The following is a 19,819-nucleotide window of genomic DNA, read 5'->3' as shown; positions in this document are numbered from 1 at the left end:
TTTCAGAGCACGTTTTTAAAAAAATGTTATGGGAGGGGATGCACTTCAAACTACAGAAGCTTTGATTGTAATTCTCAGTCTTTTGTTTTCAGATGAGTCCTCGTTGTGCGAGCCTGGCACTCAAGCATTATCTGCTGAAGCCTGTGCAAAGAATTCCACAGTACCAGCTTCTGCTTACAGGTACTGATAAGTGAGAGGAACGAGGAACAGGCTCACAAACAGGGTTCTTTGTTTCCTGTTTCTGGCACTTGTCTGTAGTGCCGCAATAACTGCCGAAGGGTACAATGTAGGCTGGGCCAGTACACGTCCTTTCTGATTTATAATAATAAAAACAAGGTTTGGTTTAAAATTGCTGATACTGTATGTTTAAAGTTCTTTTCACCCAAGTGTAATAATGTCTGGCCAGCAGCCATATCACCCTGTAATTGACAGTTGGCCATCCACTGAAGCTAACCATGTCTGAACCTGGTCAGTACCTGGATGGGAGACCTCCTGGGATAAACTAAGGTTGCTGCTAGAAGAGGTGTTAGAGGGGCCAGTAGGGGGCGTTCACCCTGCTTTCTGTGTGGGTCCTCATGCCCCAATATAGTGATGGGGACAATATACTGTAAAAAGGTGCTGTCCCTCGGATTAAATGTAAAACCGAGGTCCTGACTGTTATTAAAAAAAATCCCAGGGTGTTTCTCAAAAACAGTAGGGGTGTTAACCAAGCATCCTGGCTAAATTTCCCATTGGCCTTTACCAATCGTGGCTTCCTAGTAATCCCCATCTCTGAACTGGCTTCATCACTCTGTTCTCCTCCCCACTGAGAGCTGACGTCTGGTGAGCACACTGTGCCCACTATGGCTGCCGTCACATCATCCAGGTGCACATTGGTGGTGGTGGAGGGGAGTCCCCATTACCTGTAAAGCGCTTTGAGTGGAGTGTCCAGAAAAGTGTAAGCAATTATTATAATAAGCCATTGTTTATGGGAGATGTCACAGGACTAAAATTAAATACAAGCAATCTGTATAAAATGATTTAACAGTCTGGTTCAAGTCAGCAGATGAAGAGTTAAAAATCTGTCTGTTCACATTTTTTTTGCAATACACAGCAAATAACTTCAGAAAAATCAGTTTAGTGAGTGAAAACAACATCGCCGTCTAGTAGGAGTGACAATAAAAGCTGAAACAGACACAGAACATCAACTTCCAGATGTTAAGTGGAACGTTTTGAAGTGACCAAATTTTACATCACAGTCTCGAGTTCTAAATGCAGTGGTTAAATAAACTGACCCACGGGAATTTAGTTTTATTTAAATCGGAGGCACAGCACAAGGGCTCTTTTACTGCAACTTAGGATACAGTATAAATATACTAAATACAGTATATTTAGGCTGTGTACCCACTGACAGCTATTTTGACCCAGGGATTGGAAAGGTGCATTTTAAGATTTGAAGTTCATGATGTGCTCATGGGGCAAAGAAAATATATATTTTTGCACTGTTACCTAACAACTCACAGGAGACTCTGGAGCTGCTTTCATGGGCTTTCTAATTTTGTCCATATTAACTTAAAAAAAAATGCTGTTTTTATACATTAACTGGCTCTTAGAGTAGCTCTTTCATACATGTCTTTACTCCATAGTATGTTCTCATCTGGCCCGAATTGTGCTCGGAGCTGCACTTTTGTCATTTATTTGCTTTTCATTTGTATAGTCAATACAGTGATCATATAGTAGTATTTGCAAATATGTCAGATTTTCCAGAATACAAAATAAGTGTACCAAACTGGCTAAACTAGGTGATGGTGTATTGGGATTACATAACTTTGGTATTTGTTAAATTGCCTTTTTTATGTTTTAAGTAATAGTAGTAGCAACTGGAGGCTTGATCATTTTCAAATTATTTAGCTTGTAATGAGTGAGCATGTTAAAATCTGTCTCTTAGTGCTGTGCACACAGAGTTACAGAACTTGATGGTAATGTGTTTTTGGTCTTGGCTTTTTTCAGGCATGTATTTATCTTGTCAGAATGCTGGTATTTGAACGTCTGACTTTTTTCCCTTGTTGCATTGTTCCACCTCACCATACAATCAGATTCTGCTCACCTGTCTCAGGGCAGTCTAAACAGAATCTGCTGGAGATTTTACCTGATAGCCGACTGCTTTCTGATTACAGTACAGCGCAGTGAAATATGGTTCTCTAACCTGGCCAGCTCGGTGTTCAAATTACCATCCCTCCTTTCAAGATCCGACTAGATAAAGATCGCTGGATTAATTAGCAATGTAAAACCAAAAACGATAATTGTGTAGAATGGCTTCTTCTCATTTATAAATTTCCCTTTTCTTTTTCACTTAACCCTGAAGGAGTGGTGATGCCCGTATATATTTAACATTTTTATTATGTATACTTCTTTTCAGTATGCATTTTTTGCAGTGCTTCATTATAAGGAGCATTTGTAGGAAAACTGAGCATTAGAAGTGGATTTACTAGGAATCCTTGAGAGATGCTCACCGAGAAGGCATTGATGTGAGGCCATCACAGGGCAGTCTTTGTTTGAAGTTTCAAAATATGCAGTATTGCATTTCATATACAATATTATTATAACTACAGTGACCTCTGCTTTGAGCTGAATTATTTCAGGAGAAATGAGTACATCCCTCCTAATGCAAATTGCAGCATTGCAGCAGGACAGAATATGATCCATTTAAAGTACAAAAATATGCAAAAGTAAGAAGACAAATCTGTGAGAAATAATATGAATATCTAAAAACGTTTCTGTCCTATTTTGTTGCTTAAAATGAAGTTTGGTCATTCTTGTGTTGGTAGAGGCTAAAAAACATCAGAACTCACATTCACCATCATAATAAAAGCTTTGTAATTTGGTTCCATACAGTATGTTGCACTTTTTGTAGCAGCATTTCTGTAAAGTGTAAATAGTTCTGCACCTAATTGAAATCAATATGAAAACTGTAATTTTCATCTTAAGAAATTAAATTATTTACAGTAGTTTGCTGTAGTTTTGAACAAGTGGGACTTCTACTGAATATATACTGTAACATATACCCTTCCCTAAAATTCCCATGGCACTATTTAAAAGAGTAGGAGTGTTAATTCATCCTGGCAGTAGTGTGGGGCAGGGGGCAGTGTTCTGCACTTGTAACTGGAAGGTTCTGGGTTCAAATCTCAGGTGAAACACTGCTGTTGTGTCCTTGAGGAAGATGCTTCACCTGAATTGTTCAAACAAAGTGACCAGCTCTGTAAATGGGTAAAAATGTATAATGTGTAAAAATGTATGGATAAACAACTCACCCAAATGAATTAGTGACAATACAGTACATTCCACTGTGGGTTTAAATTATCCGACCTACTGAAAGGACCCCTTTTTTAATTGGTGGAGCAGTTTCTCACTTCTCCAGCTGATCTGCTTTTAGTGAGGCTACAGGGGCACCGACATGGGAGCTGCACTATATCACATAAATTCTATTCAATATAACTATTAATTATTATCTAAATTTATCATATGTATTATCTAAAAATGTTAATTACAACACAGTACTTGAATGGGTTTTAAGGCAAAGGAAGTAATTCACTCGCTTAAAAAAAACTGCTGCTCAGATTCCTCAACTGGGAATCTGGCGGAAGTGCAGTGTTTTCTGAACAGGTTTATACAGTACGTCTTGGCACGTTATTACTAATGTCACCACATAGTTGTCATTTGCCAGGAAATGGGGCCGTTGTGTAGCCGCTATCTAGGCGTTAATCCTCCGAGTGACAGTGCTGCCACCTAGGGGAGATAGGGGGGAAGTGCAAGTGTAAATGCGCTTTCAAAATGAAAATATATGTAAAAGCACGAATTTATGTAACACGGTACAGGGTTGTCATTCCTGTCTGTTAGACCTAAAAGTTAAATTGAGAGTTTTTTTAACAGTAGCCTCTTTTTGATAGTAGAACTGCATCTTTCTTTTACAGATTATTTAAAGAATCTTTCGGAAGATTCCTTCGATTACAAAGACACGCAAGGTAAGAGGATCTTTGATTTCATTAGCCCATTTGAATACTTTTTGTTTTTGATAGGTTTAATTGACTATTTAGAGGTCTCAAACACATTTCCTGGGGGACCTCATGACTTCTGATTATTCTTCCAACCTAGTTAGTCAATTAACCAATTAACCTTATTGTTTTTTTAATTTATGATTTTTCTTTTGTTCCTTTACATCTGAATTCCTGAGGTATTCACTTTAATAAACATATTAACCTATACTTCATATACTCGTTAGAAGTATTACACTTATGCAGCTAATTAACTGATTAGACCACCTATATAACTATAACCCACATTCACAGTTACATAGCTTTAAAATTAGTATTGAGGGTGACGTTGGTTTTCTTTGAACACAGCTGCTCTGGGCATTGTCATCGAGGTGGCCAACCATGCAAATGACATCATGAAACAAGGGGTAAGTTATTGCAAACTTACCTGCCTCCACTTTTTTCTGCTTGCATGGATTGAAAACTGAAAAATTCTAATGAACAAATTAGAATTAAATTAAAGCTGTATGACTGAACCGCATCCCCCCCCCCTCCTTCCTCCAACAGGACAACTTCCAGAAGCTAATGCAGATCCAGTACAGTTTGAATGGTCATCATGAGATCGTCCAGCCAGGCAGGGTGAGCATGAACAACCCAGGCGGGAGGTATACTGCACGTCCAGTGTTTTCTTCATGGGTTTTGGAACATCCCCAGTTGTCATGTTTGCTCTTTCAGCCATTGAGAAATGGGGCTAGAAACTAGCGTGTGAGTGTCACTCAAGCACAGAGATTGGCTCGTTAGAGGCGCATGTCTCTCTGACTGCGGGGCAGGCTGAGTTACTCCCCATGGCAGCCAAGTCAAGGTCTCCTCTCTCCTCTTCGGCTGAGCAGGTCTTCCTCAAGGAAGGGACCCTGATGAAGCTCTCGCGGAAGGTCATGCAGCCACGGACGTTTTTTCTGGTGAGGCCCCATTTCGGCTTTTGTGAGAAATATTCCCTCCTCCCCACCAGTCTATAAATACACAGCACAGGGAATAATCCTGGATGCAAACAAACGGGAACAGATCGCACAACACCCCTTGATTAATGGCGGTTTTGGGAGAACGAAATGTTGCCCGGGAGAGGATTATGTTGACAGTGTCATTGTTTGCCAGGAGACCCATCGCTTCTGGCGACAGATTGTAGCTCAACTCCTCGTTTCACCCAGTGCTGCTAAGGTGGGAGAAACTGGTACTGTTGACAGGAGAAATGATTGAGAAAGAAAACTCCTGAATTTGGAAAATAGGGATGTACAATCCCTCAGAGTAAATTTGGTGTGTGAAAATACATGAGCAAACGTTTCTTCAAGAACAGTAGGTCACATATTTGAACAAAATGGGCCTGTAGCTGCTTTCCTGAGGAAAGGAAAATTCCCACTTTTTTTCTTTAAATCCTGTAATTACTCCAAGTACTGTTTATCTTTAAGTAAATGCTTTCTAGACCCATGTACTACTTTCTGTAACACATATGAGCTTCCAGTCTGATAGGTGTCAGTCTGGCTGATCCACGGCAAAGACTAGCAAGGCCCCAATTTCCCTCAGGCAGCCATTGAATCTTATACACCGAAAGACTGGTCTCTGATGCTGGGAGTTGGACTCTCTGGACAACCCTGCAATGTGGCTTCATTATTCTTACCTAAAATAGAGGTCTGATACACTAGCAAGGATGGTTTCGAAAATCATACTCCTTAAAAAACATTTGTTTTGCACGTACGTCTAGTACTGTAAACCAGTTCTAAGAGAAGAATTGAGAGTTTTGGAGGAAGCATGTTTTTATTATGAATTTGATCTGTTTAGAGAGAGAAATTTTGTTTTGGCACATGAGAGGGTGAATGCAGCTGGAGTTCATTAACATCTGAGAGTTTTATTAAAGCAGTGATCAAAGTGGATTCGATGCAAGCCACACCTGATGGTGTATGTGAACTCACAAGGGACTTTGGCAGGAATCAAAATTTAGTTATGTAAACCCGGATCTCCTAGTTTCTGTATCCATTTCCTGTCTACTTCAGATTTTTCTGCCCAATCATAATGCAATCTGTTATGATTTTCTTTCCAATTTCAGTTTAATGATACACTACTGTATACCACCCCAGTCCAGTCTGGAATGTATAAACTAAACAGCATGCTTTCATTGGCCGGAATGAAGGTAAGCAGTCATGTATCTTCCTGTTATTTTGCAAGCTTCCACATAAATATTTGTATCACACTTTATTAATAGAGAAGGTTGATGGGTGTTGCTGTCATTGGTCTTTACTGCAAAAGCTGCTTTGTAGAGCTAAGTATTTTATCGTTAAATATGTTATAGTGAAGAATATATCTAAAGTTTTTTTTTATTATTTTACAGTTCTAAAGAAATAAACACTCAGATAGCTGGATATGTACTGAGAGGTATTAAAACTGCAAGAAATGATTTGGGGTCTTGTATTTCCACAGAAATATCTGTTCTGTCACAAATTGCCAGGAATAACAGTTCCCTTCATTTCTAATTGATTAACCAAGCATAAAAAACTCGCCTCAGTCACTTCATTTAGAAACCACATGGTTTTCAAACCTGCAAATGTGTTATGTTCCCCTGTTACTGCACTCGTAACCGGGCACCTGGGTACGAAAAGCTGGGTAAAACATGCATGAGTCACAGCTGGTCCAGACCGCCACAACTACCATATCACTGGAGGGAGGAGTCCATTCGGATGTTGGAGACATGAGTGTCAGAATCCAGCGTCACCTGAGACTTTGCGGTGCAGGGGTGGACGATATCGACGATGTCGAGAAGTAGGCCCCTCTGTAGTCGCAGTGCATTCACGTGGGCTCCCAAGACACGGGTGCATCGGGTTGGCTTCCCTGGTGTCAGGATCCAGGACCACGTGCAGGCAGAGCTTCTCCTGGAGTGGGGTGTGATTCCTGGGGAGAAGCAAGTGCCCTGGTCAGGCCTGGTCAGACGGGAGCACTACTAACAGCCGGCAGAGGACATAATAATAATAATAATAATTGCTTACACTGATATAGCGCTTTTCTGGACATGTCAGGTCTTGAGCCATTCAATGAAAAACGGACCCTCTTGGTGTTCATCCTCCTCCATGCAGTCCGTTTTTTTTCTGCCGAAGCCAAAAATGAATCTGTTTTGTCCAAGTAGTATAATTAGAGCTCAGCTCATTTGTTGCTTTCATAATGCCTCCCAGAATACATCTAAACTCCTCAGGAGGGACAGGGACAATTGAAGCTTTTGGTGTAGCCTTGAGTAACCAGTGGCAATAATAGGCGAACTGAATCGATCATCCTGCTGTTATAAAAAACGTGCCTATGGTCTTGGGAATATTTTCCTTGCTCATTTCTTCCTTCTTAGAAGGAAATTTTTTCTCGCGGAGGTGATGGTTCAGGAAGAGTGATTAACTCTCTCAAGCTTAGAAACACATCTCTGATCATGAAGAATAATTTGAAAAGTAGTCATTCAAACTACACTAAATTCTTCCATTGTAACACATCGATCATTAAGTTAATATCTCCATTAATCTGTGGAATGACACTATTTCTTAACTCTTTGCTGTTATGTTTATGAAGGATAACTGAACTTTTTTTCTATGTCAAAACAGGTTAGCAAACCAACCCAAGAAGCGTACCAGAATGAGCTAAACATAGAAAGTGTGGAGCGCTCCTTTATTCTGTCCGCCAGGTATGCAGGGTGACAGCAGTGTGTTGACTTGCCCAGTGAGAGGCATGCTTTCCATGCTTGCTTAATCTGATCGTATTGCCATGCTCAGTAGGCCGGGGTCAACCTGGCAAGACTGGGGTCTTCAGTAAAAACACCACATAGGATTAGTTTTGTCTGGTCTGGTCCATTCAGTATGTGCAGATGATAAGACAGAGGATTTCCAGTTTTGATGCTAACAGCAGGTGTGTGGATACAATATACAGTAGTTTTTAGTCTGTTTAATGACCTAACACAGGAAGGGGGGGGGGGGAGCTCAATTAGTTAGCGGTGTTTTAAGAGTACAGTACCCCACAATGTAGGATTGCTTTTTTCCCCCAATATCTTTTATATAATACCATCATAATCTCAAAATGATTGCACTCATAAGACTTGTAGCCTTATGCCTGTACTTGAAGCACAGATGGCCTTGCATCTGTAAAAGTTTTTCACATTTAAAATGCTTCTTTTGTTTACAATATGTCCTTGCGATCCTGACATAAGGCATAGACTGCAGGTAGCTACCAGTTCTGTTTTTTGATAACAGGAAGACAAAAAATCATCCAGTTGCTGGTAGAGAGGGCTGGAAATGAGAATTGTACCTTTTATTCTATAAAGAGAGCTCTGCCCGGGGGAATTGGGCAGAGAAAGAAAAAGGAGAGGAAAGAGTTTTTTTCCTCACATGCTGCTGTATGGTGCCTTCATTTCAGTCAAAATAAAGGCTTGATAATCGCTGCACCTCTATAGCAGAGAGTCTGATTCTTTTCCCAGTCTCCTGAAGAGAGGCTACCCTCACCCATCTGCCTTCACACAGACTTAGGTTCGATGAGTCATGCTGCTTTTGTCTGTCTATAGTTTACTGGTGGGAGAAGCTTTCACCTCAGTTTAGTTTTCAAGCATTCCAGCGCAAGAGGGGCCAGTGGGCTTCGACAGGTTGCTAGAGCAACCGGAGGGGCCCACACTCCTATGTCAATCCCTTTTTTCTTGCATCTTGAAGATCACTAGAGCCTTTTATGAAAGGGAGCCGATTATGGGAGGAATACAGGAAGACAAACTGGGCACAACCCCAAAGAAAACGTCTTTTGTGAAATGTCAGGGGGTCATTTCGTAATTCATGCCAGCCCCTGCGCCTTGGGTAACCTTTCCATTTCTCTCACCAGGATGTCTGGGCAGGAATGATAACATCTTCGGTTTGTGAGGAAAATACTCTTTGTTGAAAATGCAAGGAGAAAATGAACAAATGCATTAGTGTGCTGACTGGGATATTAATAGGCACAGAGTAGGAGCTATTATTGAAAGAAGTGACTTACGTAACGCTAGCTTAAAACTAGTTTTTTGGCCACTTCTGCTTTGTTTGAAAGAAGCTGTGCCTTTTCATGCTCCTTGAGGAGTTTTCTGAAGCAAGTGCCTCCAAGGTTCTTTACGAAACGTAACTAAATTAATTTTTCCTTTCTTTAATAGTTCTGCTACAGAACGGGATGAGTGGCTGGAAGCTATTTCGAAAGCCATTGACGACTACACCAGGAAGAAAATCAGCTTCTTTAACAGCAAAAGCCTCGAAGAGGTATCGGCAAATCGGTGAACTGCTCTGGGACCTACTATTTCACATAGTTCGGTTTTTAAATGACTAACACCGGTGACCTTTAATTAAGCTGCAACGTGGCAGAAGCATTACTGAAATCAAAACCTAAATGCACACGAAAAATAAATATAAAAAACAATGCCGGAACCACAGCAGGTGTTTAGCACCATACAGACAGTGTCTGCTCTGATCTCCTTAGACGGACTCTGCTCAAGTGGATAGCGGAGCTCCTCTCGGCTCGAAAGCTCCCATCTGGATCCCCGACCTCCGGGCCACCATGTGTATGATCTGCACCTGCGAGTTCACCCTGACCTGGAGGCGGCATCACTGCCGGGCCTGCGGGAAGGTGAGGAAGAACCGGGGGTTCGTACCCCTTCACTCCCAACCTCTTCCGGACCCTTTGTCAATTTCCGCATGTGTGGCGGACCGCCACGTGTGTCTAGGTTTTTTTACCCTGTTATATACAGAAATATGATGCTATAAAAAAAATTGGCACTCTGTAGTGTACGCAACTGTGAGATTATAACTTATTTTAAGTGTTTGTGAAGCATAGTGGTGCATGTGCGTGACTAGATGCTGAGTAACTTAGTAAGACGGCTGGGTGCTATTTCCCTGACATACCTAGTCTATCGCAGTTTATCTGACTTACCTTAGTGTCAGATTGATGACTGGTTCAGCCCTAAATTCCAATTCCACATCACTTGTTTCCTTAAACTGACCCCCTGTAGTAACTTCACTCCCCACCAGGGGTCCTCAGACCACAGGTTGGGAATCTGTTCTTTTTTGAGGAACTTACTGTAGATCATAGGTCATTATTTTTTCTCCCTTCCTGATTGTTCTGTGAGGGGGAAAATGTGACACATTAATTTTAAACTAAAGTGGGCAAACCAACAAGAGGTTCCTTGTGGATTGTCAAGGTTTGCTATGTAGAAGATGGGTCTGACGATAGACTCAAAGGGCTGAGGCGGGACTGAAGAACATAAAAAAAGCTAAGTGGAATAGCAGTGTTGCAACCTGTGAGGTAACTTTCTAAGTACTGAAAGTGCCTGGCTGGGAATCACAAGGCTATGATGAAGGACAGCCAAAAACACTGCCTTGTTTGCAATGAACCAGATTGTCCAGGATGAGACACTTAATTGGAATGCTTTCAGGGGTGAGAAAACTTTGAACCAGAGATGGTGGATCATATTTCTTTAGTTATCGCAGTGCTGCAGATGCTACAGAAGAATTATATAAAATGTTTATGCATGACTTCTTAAGAATCCATTTCAGTGTAATCTTTCATCTGTATGGGGAAAATAAAAAGCACTCATACTGAGTCTGTGTAAATTAAGAGTAAGGGCCTTGACCCCCACTGGACATGTACAGTTCGGTATATTTCTTAGGTTGGACATTTTTTACCTTTTGGCTTCCTTTGCTTTAAAGTATTTTAAAACCCAGGATACATATTACCGGCTGGAGAAATTACCAACTGAGGATTCAGTGTGAAGAAAACCTTTTCTCTTTCAACATACTGTAGCCCTATCTCATCTCTCTATTTAAGCCACACCTCCACTCGTGCTAAGAAATTCATCTCGGACCCCTCTCTTTCAGCTTCTCCCTCCTGGAAAACGTTTCAAATCCTTCCTCTCAAGGACTGCCCGCTTCAACCTCAGCCTCTTTCCCACGGCCATACGAGCTCTGAATTCACGTTGAACTCTGAATTCCATTGTATAATTTTTGCTGCTGCACGGAAAGTTGTTTACATATGTATGTGACGATGTTTGTCTGTCTTCTGTCCTATTTAAATTTGTACTGTGTATGTTGTATGTATGTCTCATCTGTGTTCTTGCTGTACCAATAAGCAATTTCCACCAACTATTGTTGTGTGGCAATAAAGAATAATTAATCTGCTGTGCTTTTGAACTGGTACTAATGTGATGTCTGTTCTGCGTGTGTTTGTGTGTTAGGTCGTGTGCCAGTCCTGCTCCTTGAACAAGCACAGGCTTGAGTACCTGAAGAATCAGCCTGCCAGAGTGTGCGACCAGTGCTTCAGCAAGCTTCAGCAGCATAGTATGGGCTCTTCTGTTTTTCTATGTGTCAGGAACAGGCACACCACCTAAACATTTCTGAAATCAAACCAATACCTGTTACTTTGCTTCTTTGCTCTGAGAGTCAATAGTTTTGAAACTGCATTGAAATGGAAATAGTAGCTGCAGGTTATGATGCCGCTAACATGACTGTGGCAAGGGATGTGAGAGAAGGTATACTGTAAATATGTTGCGTAAATAATATCAATACTAGAATTAGTTAAAAATTAAGAGTAAAATGAATGTATTAAAGGATCTTTAAAATATTAATCTCCCAGCATAAATGGTGCAGAAAAACATTTTAGTGACTACGACCCAGGACGGACTGTAATAAATCCTTAACTGTGCTGAATTTTTGGAGGTGAGAGTCATCCAAGAAATTGTAAATTATTTTTTGTTGGTTTTTACCTGAAAGTGGTGAGAGAGGATTCCCACAAAGTGTGTTATAATATTATGCCAATTTATTTTATTATAATCTTACCTACTAATTTAAAATGGACATCTGTTTTGTCCACACAAAACACAAATGTCTTGGTAATTAGTGCACGTACTGTATATAGCATTAATATACAATAGATTTTTAAGTCATTGGTTTAATTTAATACGTTCATACTGCAGAGTTCTGGTAAGCAGTGGGTGTTGTTCGTTGTCTGCCTTTTGGCTTTGCAAGCCTGAAAGTTACTTTTTGAATGGTCTCGTTTCACAAACGATCTCTGATCTGATGATTGGTGTTCAGTACCATTAACTCATTGTGTAGAGAGGGCACAACGACTGGCTCTGTGACCTCCAGAGGTTTCTTTTCTCCCACTGGGAGTTTTTGTCTGTGTCTCCTCTATTCTCACATGGGCAACTGTTGCTGTACAATATCTACACCTGGTTCATAATTCTATGATAGTGTCTACGTGTCTGAGCTCTGCAGCGATGCCCGATCCTGCCGGGCATTACCACCACTCTCTAGAGGCGGTAGTTCTAGGTATATATCGACCACACGCTAATGCACTGGTCTTTGAATCGAACGACCAGCAGCCTCTGGTGGTCATGCCGAAGCCCTGTTTCTATGGTCCTCACAGATAGGAAATCTCTACTGAGACCAGCAATCAAGTGGGACTGACTGAAAATGTTACTGAGTAAATATGTTAAAGGAGTGATGTTATTTTAAAACGAGAGATTTTTCTATTTATGATTATCTGTGCTTATGTGGTAAAAATTAAAGAATCTTTGATGCTTTTATTTTTTTTATTATGGCTTCATTTATAAGCCTTCTAAAGGTATTTATATATTAATATTTGAGTACTTTTTTCTGTCAGTGGGTGCCTTTTTCCCTCTATTTGTATGTCTTTGTTTTGTCTTGTCATTTACAGTAATTAAAAAAGAGTGTTGGGGAAAAAAATATAATAATGCTGTGATATTATTCTGTTACATAATGTGTGAAGCTCTTGGTGCCAAAAAGTTGCAAAGGACGATATAACAAAAATAAATATTGACTTTTCTTTATTAGTTATTGCTGTTTAACACTTTGAAAGGTTTTCTGTATTATCGTTAAATGGTGGAACAGATAATATGATTGATTAATTATTCTCTTCTCTTAGACAATCAAGCACTGCCTACGGGATTCTCCCCTACCTGCAAAACCTCTCCAGGTGCCTTCTCTTCAGTTCTGATTAGCATTCCTTCAGGCCGAAAGCAGAAGAAGATTCCTGCGGCTCTCAAGGAAGTAAGTGTGATCTTACCGTCAAAGCTGGAGCCTGGGGCCCATCAGGTTATTCAACAAGTATAGCTCCTGTAGGAAAGGTTACAAACAAGAGGAAGCCATCTGGCCCATCTGTGATCACAGGTTCAAGTCTGGATCATGTCAGTAGCCAACTGTGACCAGATTTCTCCAAGAGGCGGTGCAGGATTGGCTGAGCGCCGACAAGGGTGGAGCAGGATAAGTTGGCTAGGGTTCCCTTGGCATCCAGCAAGATGAAAACTCCTGCTGGCCTGCAGTCATGACTGCTGTCTGTGAGAAACGCACCTCTCCTCCCATCAAGTTCAAGTTTTTGTCATTCCAACTATAAACAAGTATACAGAGGAGCGAGATATCTTTCTCCTGGTCTACGGTGCGAACACAGACAACACAATGCTGTAGACAATGTAGACATAGACATTTCTGACAGGGTACAAGTGTGTACATAGTGCAATTTACTTTTTACCAGACCCAGATTAGCCACTGCGTCCGTGTGCGCCGCCATCTTTACCAGTGCTGAACTGCTGGTACAGGACAGTGGAGCCCATGTTCTGAAGGACAAAGTGACTCAAATGGGGGCTGGACATAAGATTGTGCCTACACTGCCTTATTCTCCCCAGTTTTTAGAGTTCATAGCTGAGAGACCAGACATGAAAACACACATTTGGCTATTCCAAAATGGGTGGGTCTCAATGTTTTAATTTAAAAAATGGTACAGCCCCCCTCCATCTTTCACCCTCTGATAGATCAGATTTGCCCATTTCATGTCTGATTTTGAGCTTCAGTCGCAGAAGCCTTCTGTTTTGTTTTTAATTTATGAGATCTCATATAAACCTACACATGTCTGTGTCCATGATTGCTTTCAGGTGACTGCAAACACTGAGAACTCTTCCATCAGTGGCTACTTGTACAGGTCTAAGGGACACAAGAAACAGTGGAAGCGGTTGTGGTTCGTCATCAAGAACAAAGTTCTCTATACATACGCTGCTAGTGAGGTAAGTCTCATAGGGTGACACTGCAGATCTGTGTGTATTCACTCTTGCATAAATTGGTGGACGAGTTTTTACATTGCTGTAGCTGAATGCCACATTCCACATCTAGGTTAATAGTTTTTTAGCTTCACCCCTACATAAGTGGAATGAATGTTTACTTGGCTTATGTAGTTTCAGAACTGAGGAGGGCATCCAGTACTGTTCCTGAAGGGCTGAGGTGTCTGCAGGCTTTGAGAATCAGAAAGAGCTGGGGGGAAACTGTTAAATTGCTCCAGTGAAGTCAGTTACCAACTAGTTTAGTTCATTTAGTTCATTAGTTCATCCTCCTGGACCAATAGGATTAGACACTGCTCATATAAAGATACATCTGTCTCTGCCTTTGGTCAAGTTAGCAGCTTTTTGGACTTTGTACTGCTGACTTTGATTTGTACGAAGTTGATCGTTTTAACCAAAATGTAATGGTTTAAACACAATTAAAAAGCTTTTGTGCTTCTGTTATTGGAAACAACTTTATTTCAGGAAAGGAAAAACTTTCTTACAGGGGAACTGCAGTCCCAATATATCAGACTGGTTATTAAATCTTGTTAATAAATACATTATTTGACATTATAGAAAAGTTTTATGATTTCTGAATTAAGCATAAAATTGGAAACTTTCTGAAAATACTGACTACCCCTGGTCTCGCCACGAGCAAGAGTTCGCAACAATTGTGAGATGAAGTTGGCCATTCCTGCTCACTTGTCTGAGATCTTTGTCTGACCTACATTCCCCAGAATGCTCATCAGTCACCTAAGCAATAGCTGTAAGAAAATTTGTCAGGCGATAGTTTTAAAAACCAGGAAGCGGAGGCTTTCTGGGATGGTCTGTCTACTGTCTGGGAACAGGGCGGATCCCCTGTTAAGCAATCTGCACTAGAGGAAGAAAGGTAAGGACAGATGAAGCTTCTGACTTCGTATGGAAGTCTCAGAGAGAGACTTTTGTAGTGAAGTGGATATGCAGCTTACTGACTACTGCCTGATTACAGATGGAGGTGGGCTAAAGAAATTAGTCAACAGCTCAAAAAGAAGCCTAACCATTTATTTTGGTATTGTTTTTGAGTTTTCCCTGCACTGTAAATAAACGAGCACTTTCCTCTTACCTTATGTCTGCTCTACACTGACATGACTATCAGCATGCTCCGTGGTGCCCTACCAGCAGCAGTGTTGAGTAGCAGACAGAGAAGCCAATGCTCTATAGCCCCTAATCCTAGTGCTGTTCTGTACAGTCTGTGGGCACTGTCTCAAGCAGAGGTTCATTCAGGACAGTTGCATTGCAAAAATGATTTACAAATGCTCTTTCTCCCAGGATGTGGCGGCGCTCGAAAGTCAGCCCTTGCTTGGTTTCCACCTCCGAGAAGAGCAGTCTGGTCACAAGCTCAGGTTTAAACTCTACCACAAGAACACTCTGTTCTACATCTTCAAGGCTGATGACTTTCAGACTGCACAAAAGTATGTTGAACATTTTCCAAGAAACGTTTTTATTTATACGTGGACAAAACCACAAAAAATAGTATGTTTTACCTTTATCTACTGTTACCTCTCAAGAACAATTCAGAATTAAATTAAGTTTTCAGTGCTTTACAGAAGTATTCATGCACTGAACAAATTCAGGTTTGCCATAACAAACAGGTTAATAATACTTGTACAATAAAGGTTGACCCCCGTAAAGGAGATAAATTTGAGTTCCGCTGAAAAGTATTCACTTCACATAAATTGTATACAGCATTTGTAACTCATCGAGTTGGACATCTTTGGTATGGGGTGAGTTTTCTCAAGCCATTGTTCGTGAACAATAAAAAATTCCCAGTGTAGGTTAAACTGAATAGGTTTTAAAAATAATTCAAGAATGTGAATTTGGTATGATGACCTTTGGCTTTCTAACTTGGTTATGGTATTATTTGAAAATGATTTTTTCAAAGGCCATGGTGATATAAAGTTGCTGCTGTTGCAAAATTATATACTTACAGTACCATCTTTTTTGTGTCTTTTTTTTTTTGACAGATGGATAGAAGCTTTCCAGGCAGCTACCATCTTATAAAACAAATATGTGACAACACACACAGCAAAGTCATTCATCCTGCGGAGAAAGATACCTGTACTGATGGTGCATTACGTACAGCACTATGTTAGCAGTCCATAAACAGAAGAGGTGGCTACGGGTCATTCATTTGACTGCATGTCTTCTCTTCACCTTCCATCTGCTTTGCAACATAGGCATTCCAGTGACAATCAGCTCCCTTACTGCTCTTTTTGTAGAGGCATCATGGTTGCTGTGAAGGCCAAAGTTGTATCCTCTGCTGGACACTGTGTCTTGTGCAGATCTTTGACCTTGGAGACCATCTTTCAGGGGTCCAAAGAGGTGCCATGGATTTGATAACATGGCAAAATGCAAGTCCAACACGAAGTGCAATGGGCAGTTAGTCCTTTACACAGCAACCAAAAGGCTAGACAGTATCAAGAAACATGTTTGTGGATGGAGTGCATGAACAAGTTGCGTTTTTGTATAAATGATGCTTTGTCACCTGCTTTAGTTAATAGAAAAAGGGTGTGCATTTCTGAAACACTGTGGTATATGTAAACTTTGATTTGACTTGCAGGTTTGACAACAACATTGGTGGTGTTATCTTTTTCTCATGTTTCTTAGTATGTACATGAGAGAAGACATTCTGGGAATATATACCTGGATGCCTTCACAGTGCGAGAGCATAAAGCCAGACTGTACTTTGAAAGCTCCCCACCACCGTATTAATTCAAATTAGAGTCTACTTTAAGGTAGTCGGCAAAGACACCTGGTTTTAAACCTTTTGCACCATTCTTCATAGGTTAGCGTTACTTTCCGTTCTATCAGTGGTGTAGATGGTAGTGTACATATGTATATTTTTATAGTCTGCAGCGTGAGCTGCTGTTCAGCCTTATTTTTTAAATCTTCTTAGTTGCAGATTTTAAAACGTGGGCCCAGGTGGCTTCCGTGTATATAAAATAAGATATTACGCTGGTGCCGTGGAAGGGCTGGATCAAGTTCAGAGATTACATTAAAATGTTTTTGTACTGCTTGTAGCCAAGCTGACAGTGTGCAGGTGGCAATATTGTTTTGTTCACTTCAGACATGCATCCCTCTCAGGAATAGCAAGAAGGTAATGGAGACCTCTTCTCAAATAGGCTTATGTATTTAATATACTTAAGTGTGGGGGAATATTATTTCTACCACCTGAAAGAACCTTGTTCTGCGTGATCATGGAAAAGCCCCATTCTTCATTGATTGTAACTCCACATTCTATGCATAGTAAAACTGTAAACAAAATGGTCCTTTCCTGTTCCATGTAACCATCACATTGAGTTCCCCTTCACTGCTTTTTGTGGGGAAACAACATTTGGGGCCTGGATTGTAAAATATATTCAATCGGAGAGGTTTTCTGTATTTGCAAATATCCGTTCAGGTTTAGAAGTTTCATGTATTAAAATTGGACAAATCCTGAGATGTGCAAGTTACTAAATATGAATATCACTGGTGTTGACACCCTGGCAGTTTTTCAATGTGTAAAAATTCAATAGCATTTTCTTCATTCTACAGACCATTCTGTTAATCACTGTTTTTTACATATCCAAGTGTTGCCTTCTCACTAGTTTTCTAAAATGCAATTATATGCTTATGATTTAAAGAAATCTTGAAATCTGTCATACTACAATTTTTACACCCTGAGAAACAACTGAAGCTTATTTAAACAAATATTGTGTGGATAGTTCCACGGTGTTTCTTTATCTGAGCTCTCAGTAGACATTCAGTTCCTAACTATTCTTACATTAATTTGCACATGTGAATGCTGGTTTAAGGTTGTGTTGTAGTGAGGAGTGTATGCAGAGAGCTAGGCTGAATATACAAACCTTCCAATGAAACAATCCACTGTAATTATCTGTAATGTATTTATATTAATTGCATATTGTAACTTTGAATTTTTATTAGAGTTTACCTTTACTGGTCTGGTCACCATGGTTTGCATTATATGTATAAATAGAATTATTGAAGTCCAGTGCAGAGAGTGAATGGGGAAAAAAACACTGTAAATTGTCAGTGCCTTACATGCATCAGTAAAAGTCTTTGTACAAAAACAATATATAAAGTACCAACTTTGAAAACTTCTTTGTCTTCACGCAGTCTCCTTTATACTTGCTCCTTTGGTCTAATGTTGAATTTCAGTGCTATACATGAAGAACTGTTTCTTTATTCCATTTGTATTGTGTGTTTGACATTTGTTATGCCATGGATCCATAAGCCTTATTTTAACTCATTCACAATATATTTTTTTTTTTATTTGGAACTGCCAGTTATTTTAACAACCACCCAATTGGGAATCAGTATTTGAGATGGGACTCGGGCAGGGACTTCTGCACCCACTGGGGGTGTCATTCTCCTCTGACACCCCCACCTGTAGAGCCATTTGTCCACATGTTGCAGGCTCCACCCTGGAGGGCTCGTGCTGTTTGGAGGAGGGGCAGTTCTCCATGATGTCAATGCATGCCTGCAGGTACCCAGTCAATTGCAGATGTGTATATGGGGAGAACATCCTTATCTGATTAAGTATTCAGTCACTGGTTTTACTTTAAAGAGAACCTAAGGAATAGACTGGAAAAAATGAATTAAAAAAAAAGTGTTTCTATAACCAAAAATGTTCATCATTTTAAACCAATGAGAAGATTTTTTTCAGACTGTATACAGCACCATTTAACTCAATCCTGTAAATAAAGGCATTTGGAGATCTCCAGATCAGATTCAGATGCCAGGTAATGGAATGAATGGATGGAATGTAATTTAGACTAATAAACCATCAACTTACCATAAACTTGTCCATGTGTGCCACAAGAATAACATTCCTCATGTGATAAAAGGGCTGTCCTGTGTTCATCTTCAATTCCTTCTGCCACAATGCAACTCCACAAACAATATTAACTTGCATATAATAATGTATCCGTATACATATATACAGGGCTGGTGCAACCCATACTTGGGCCCAGGTGCAAGTAAATACAAAAGACCCCCCTCCCCGGCTTCCTTCTCCCTCCACCAGTGCACACAGAGCAGAATTCAAACAGGCTCACATATTGAACTTGATACTTAGTGCCTAGTTATTTAAAGGTAAAAAACATGGGCCTACCTTACAACTTGACTCGTCGCAGCAAACTAAGCTATGATATAATTTAAATCCACCTGCCCTGCGGTGGTTCTCTCTATAGAGCTGACGATTTTTCCTGTGACAGGGTGGACTTTAGATAAGTTTTTATAAATTTCAGTTTGCTAAAGAGCATTCAGCACTGGAATTAAAAACACTTGACATGCTATCACTGTTTGGAAATGCATATTTCATCTTTGTTGACCAAACACTGCAGTACTTCAGTCAGAGTGTTGACTTCATTGGGGAGCAGAGGAGACAGAAACTTCAATTCAGTTGCCAAATCTCCCCCATGAATGTCTCCTAAAAACAAGTTTCTTGCAGGCTTCAGTTGAATTATCTCCGGTATTTTTTGTCAAACAAAATGCAAAAAGATGGCAGAATTCGCTCAAGAAAGAAAAACATTCTTCTGTCTCATTGATGACTGTGTCCAGTAAGCAATTGAAAAAGTTCACTTTTGGAAGCAACGTGCCAATGACCAATTGCAAATCATCCGAACAGACGTGTTTTCCAAGA

The 19,819-nt window shown here is 40.3% G+C and overlaps 1 protein-coding gene across 3 annotated transcripts in view; it reads left to right on the top strand.

Moving 5' to 3' along the window:
• The window catches only part of fgd6 (FYVE, RhoGEF and PH domain containing 6), a 45,442-nt gene extending 27,167 nt beyond the window's left edge, over positions 1 to 18,275 (top strand). For 2 of the 3 annotated variants that reach the window (XM_088645254.1, XM_088645256.1), the window contains 14 exons: positions 93 to 180; positions 3,951 to 4,001; positions 4,380 to 4,438; positions 4,578 to 4,649; positions 4,901 to 4,969; positions 6,109 to 6,192; positions 7,637 to 7,716; positions 9,193 to 9,295; positions 9,513 to 9,659; positions 11,263 to 11,365; positions 12,972 to 13,096; positions 13,975 to 14,103; positions 15,445 to 15,587; positions 16,140 to 18,275. In XM_088645254.1, the coding sequence (XP_088501380.1) occupies positions 93 to 180; positions 3,951 to 4,001; positions 4,380 to 4,438; positions 4,578 to 4,649; positions 4,901 to 4,969; positions 6,109 to 6,192; positions 7,637 to 7,716; positions 9,193 to 9,295; positions 9,513 to 9,659; positions 11,263 to 11,365; positions 12,972 to 13,096; positions 13,975 to 14,103; positions 15,445 to 15,587; positions 16,140 to 16,176 (1,290 nt within the window). In that variant the 3' untranslated portion in view covers positions 16,177 to 18,275. The remainder of the gene's footprint in view (positions 1 to 92; positions 181 to 3,950; positions 4,002 to 4,379; positions 4,439 to 4,577; positions 4,650 to 4,900; positions 4,970 to 6,108; positions 6,193 to 7,636; positions 7,717 to 9,192; positions 9,296 to 9,512; positions 9,660 to 11,262; positions 11,366 to 12,971; positions 13,097 to 13,974; positions 14,104 to 15,444; positions 15,588 to 16,139) is intronic. The other variant, XM_088645255.1, reaches the window with a different exon arrangement.
• The last annotated feature ends 1,544 nt before the right edge of the window (positions 18,276 to 19,819 follow it).

The sequence above is a fragment of the Lepisosteus platostomus genome, chromosome 9 (assembly GCF_059453375.1).
Source record: "Lepisosteus platostomus isolate fLepPlt1 chromosome 9, fLepPlt1.hap1, whole genome shotgun sequence".
Classification (NCBI taxonomy): domain Eukaryota; kingdom Metazoa; phylum Chordata; class Actinopteri; order Semionotiformes; family Lepisosteidae; genus Lepisosteus; species Lepisosteus platostomus.
The sequence above is the reverse complement of the archived record's forward strand: the minus strand, read 5'-3'. Positions and strand labels throughout refer to the sequence as shown.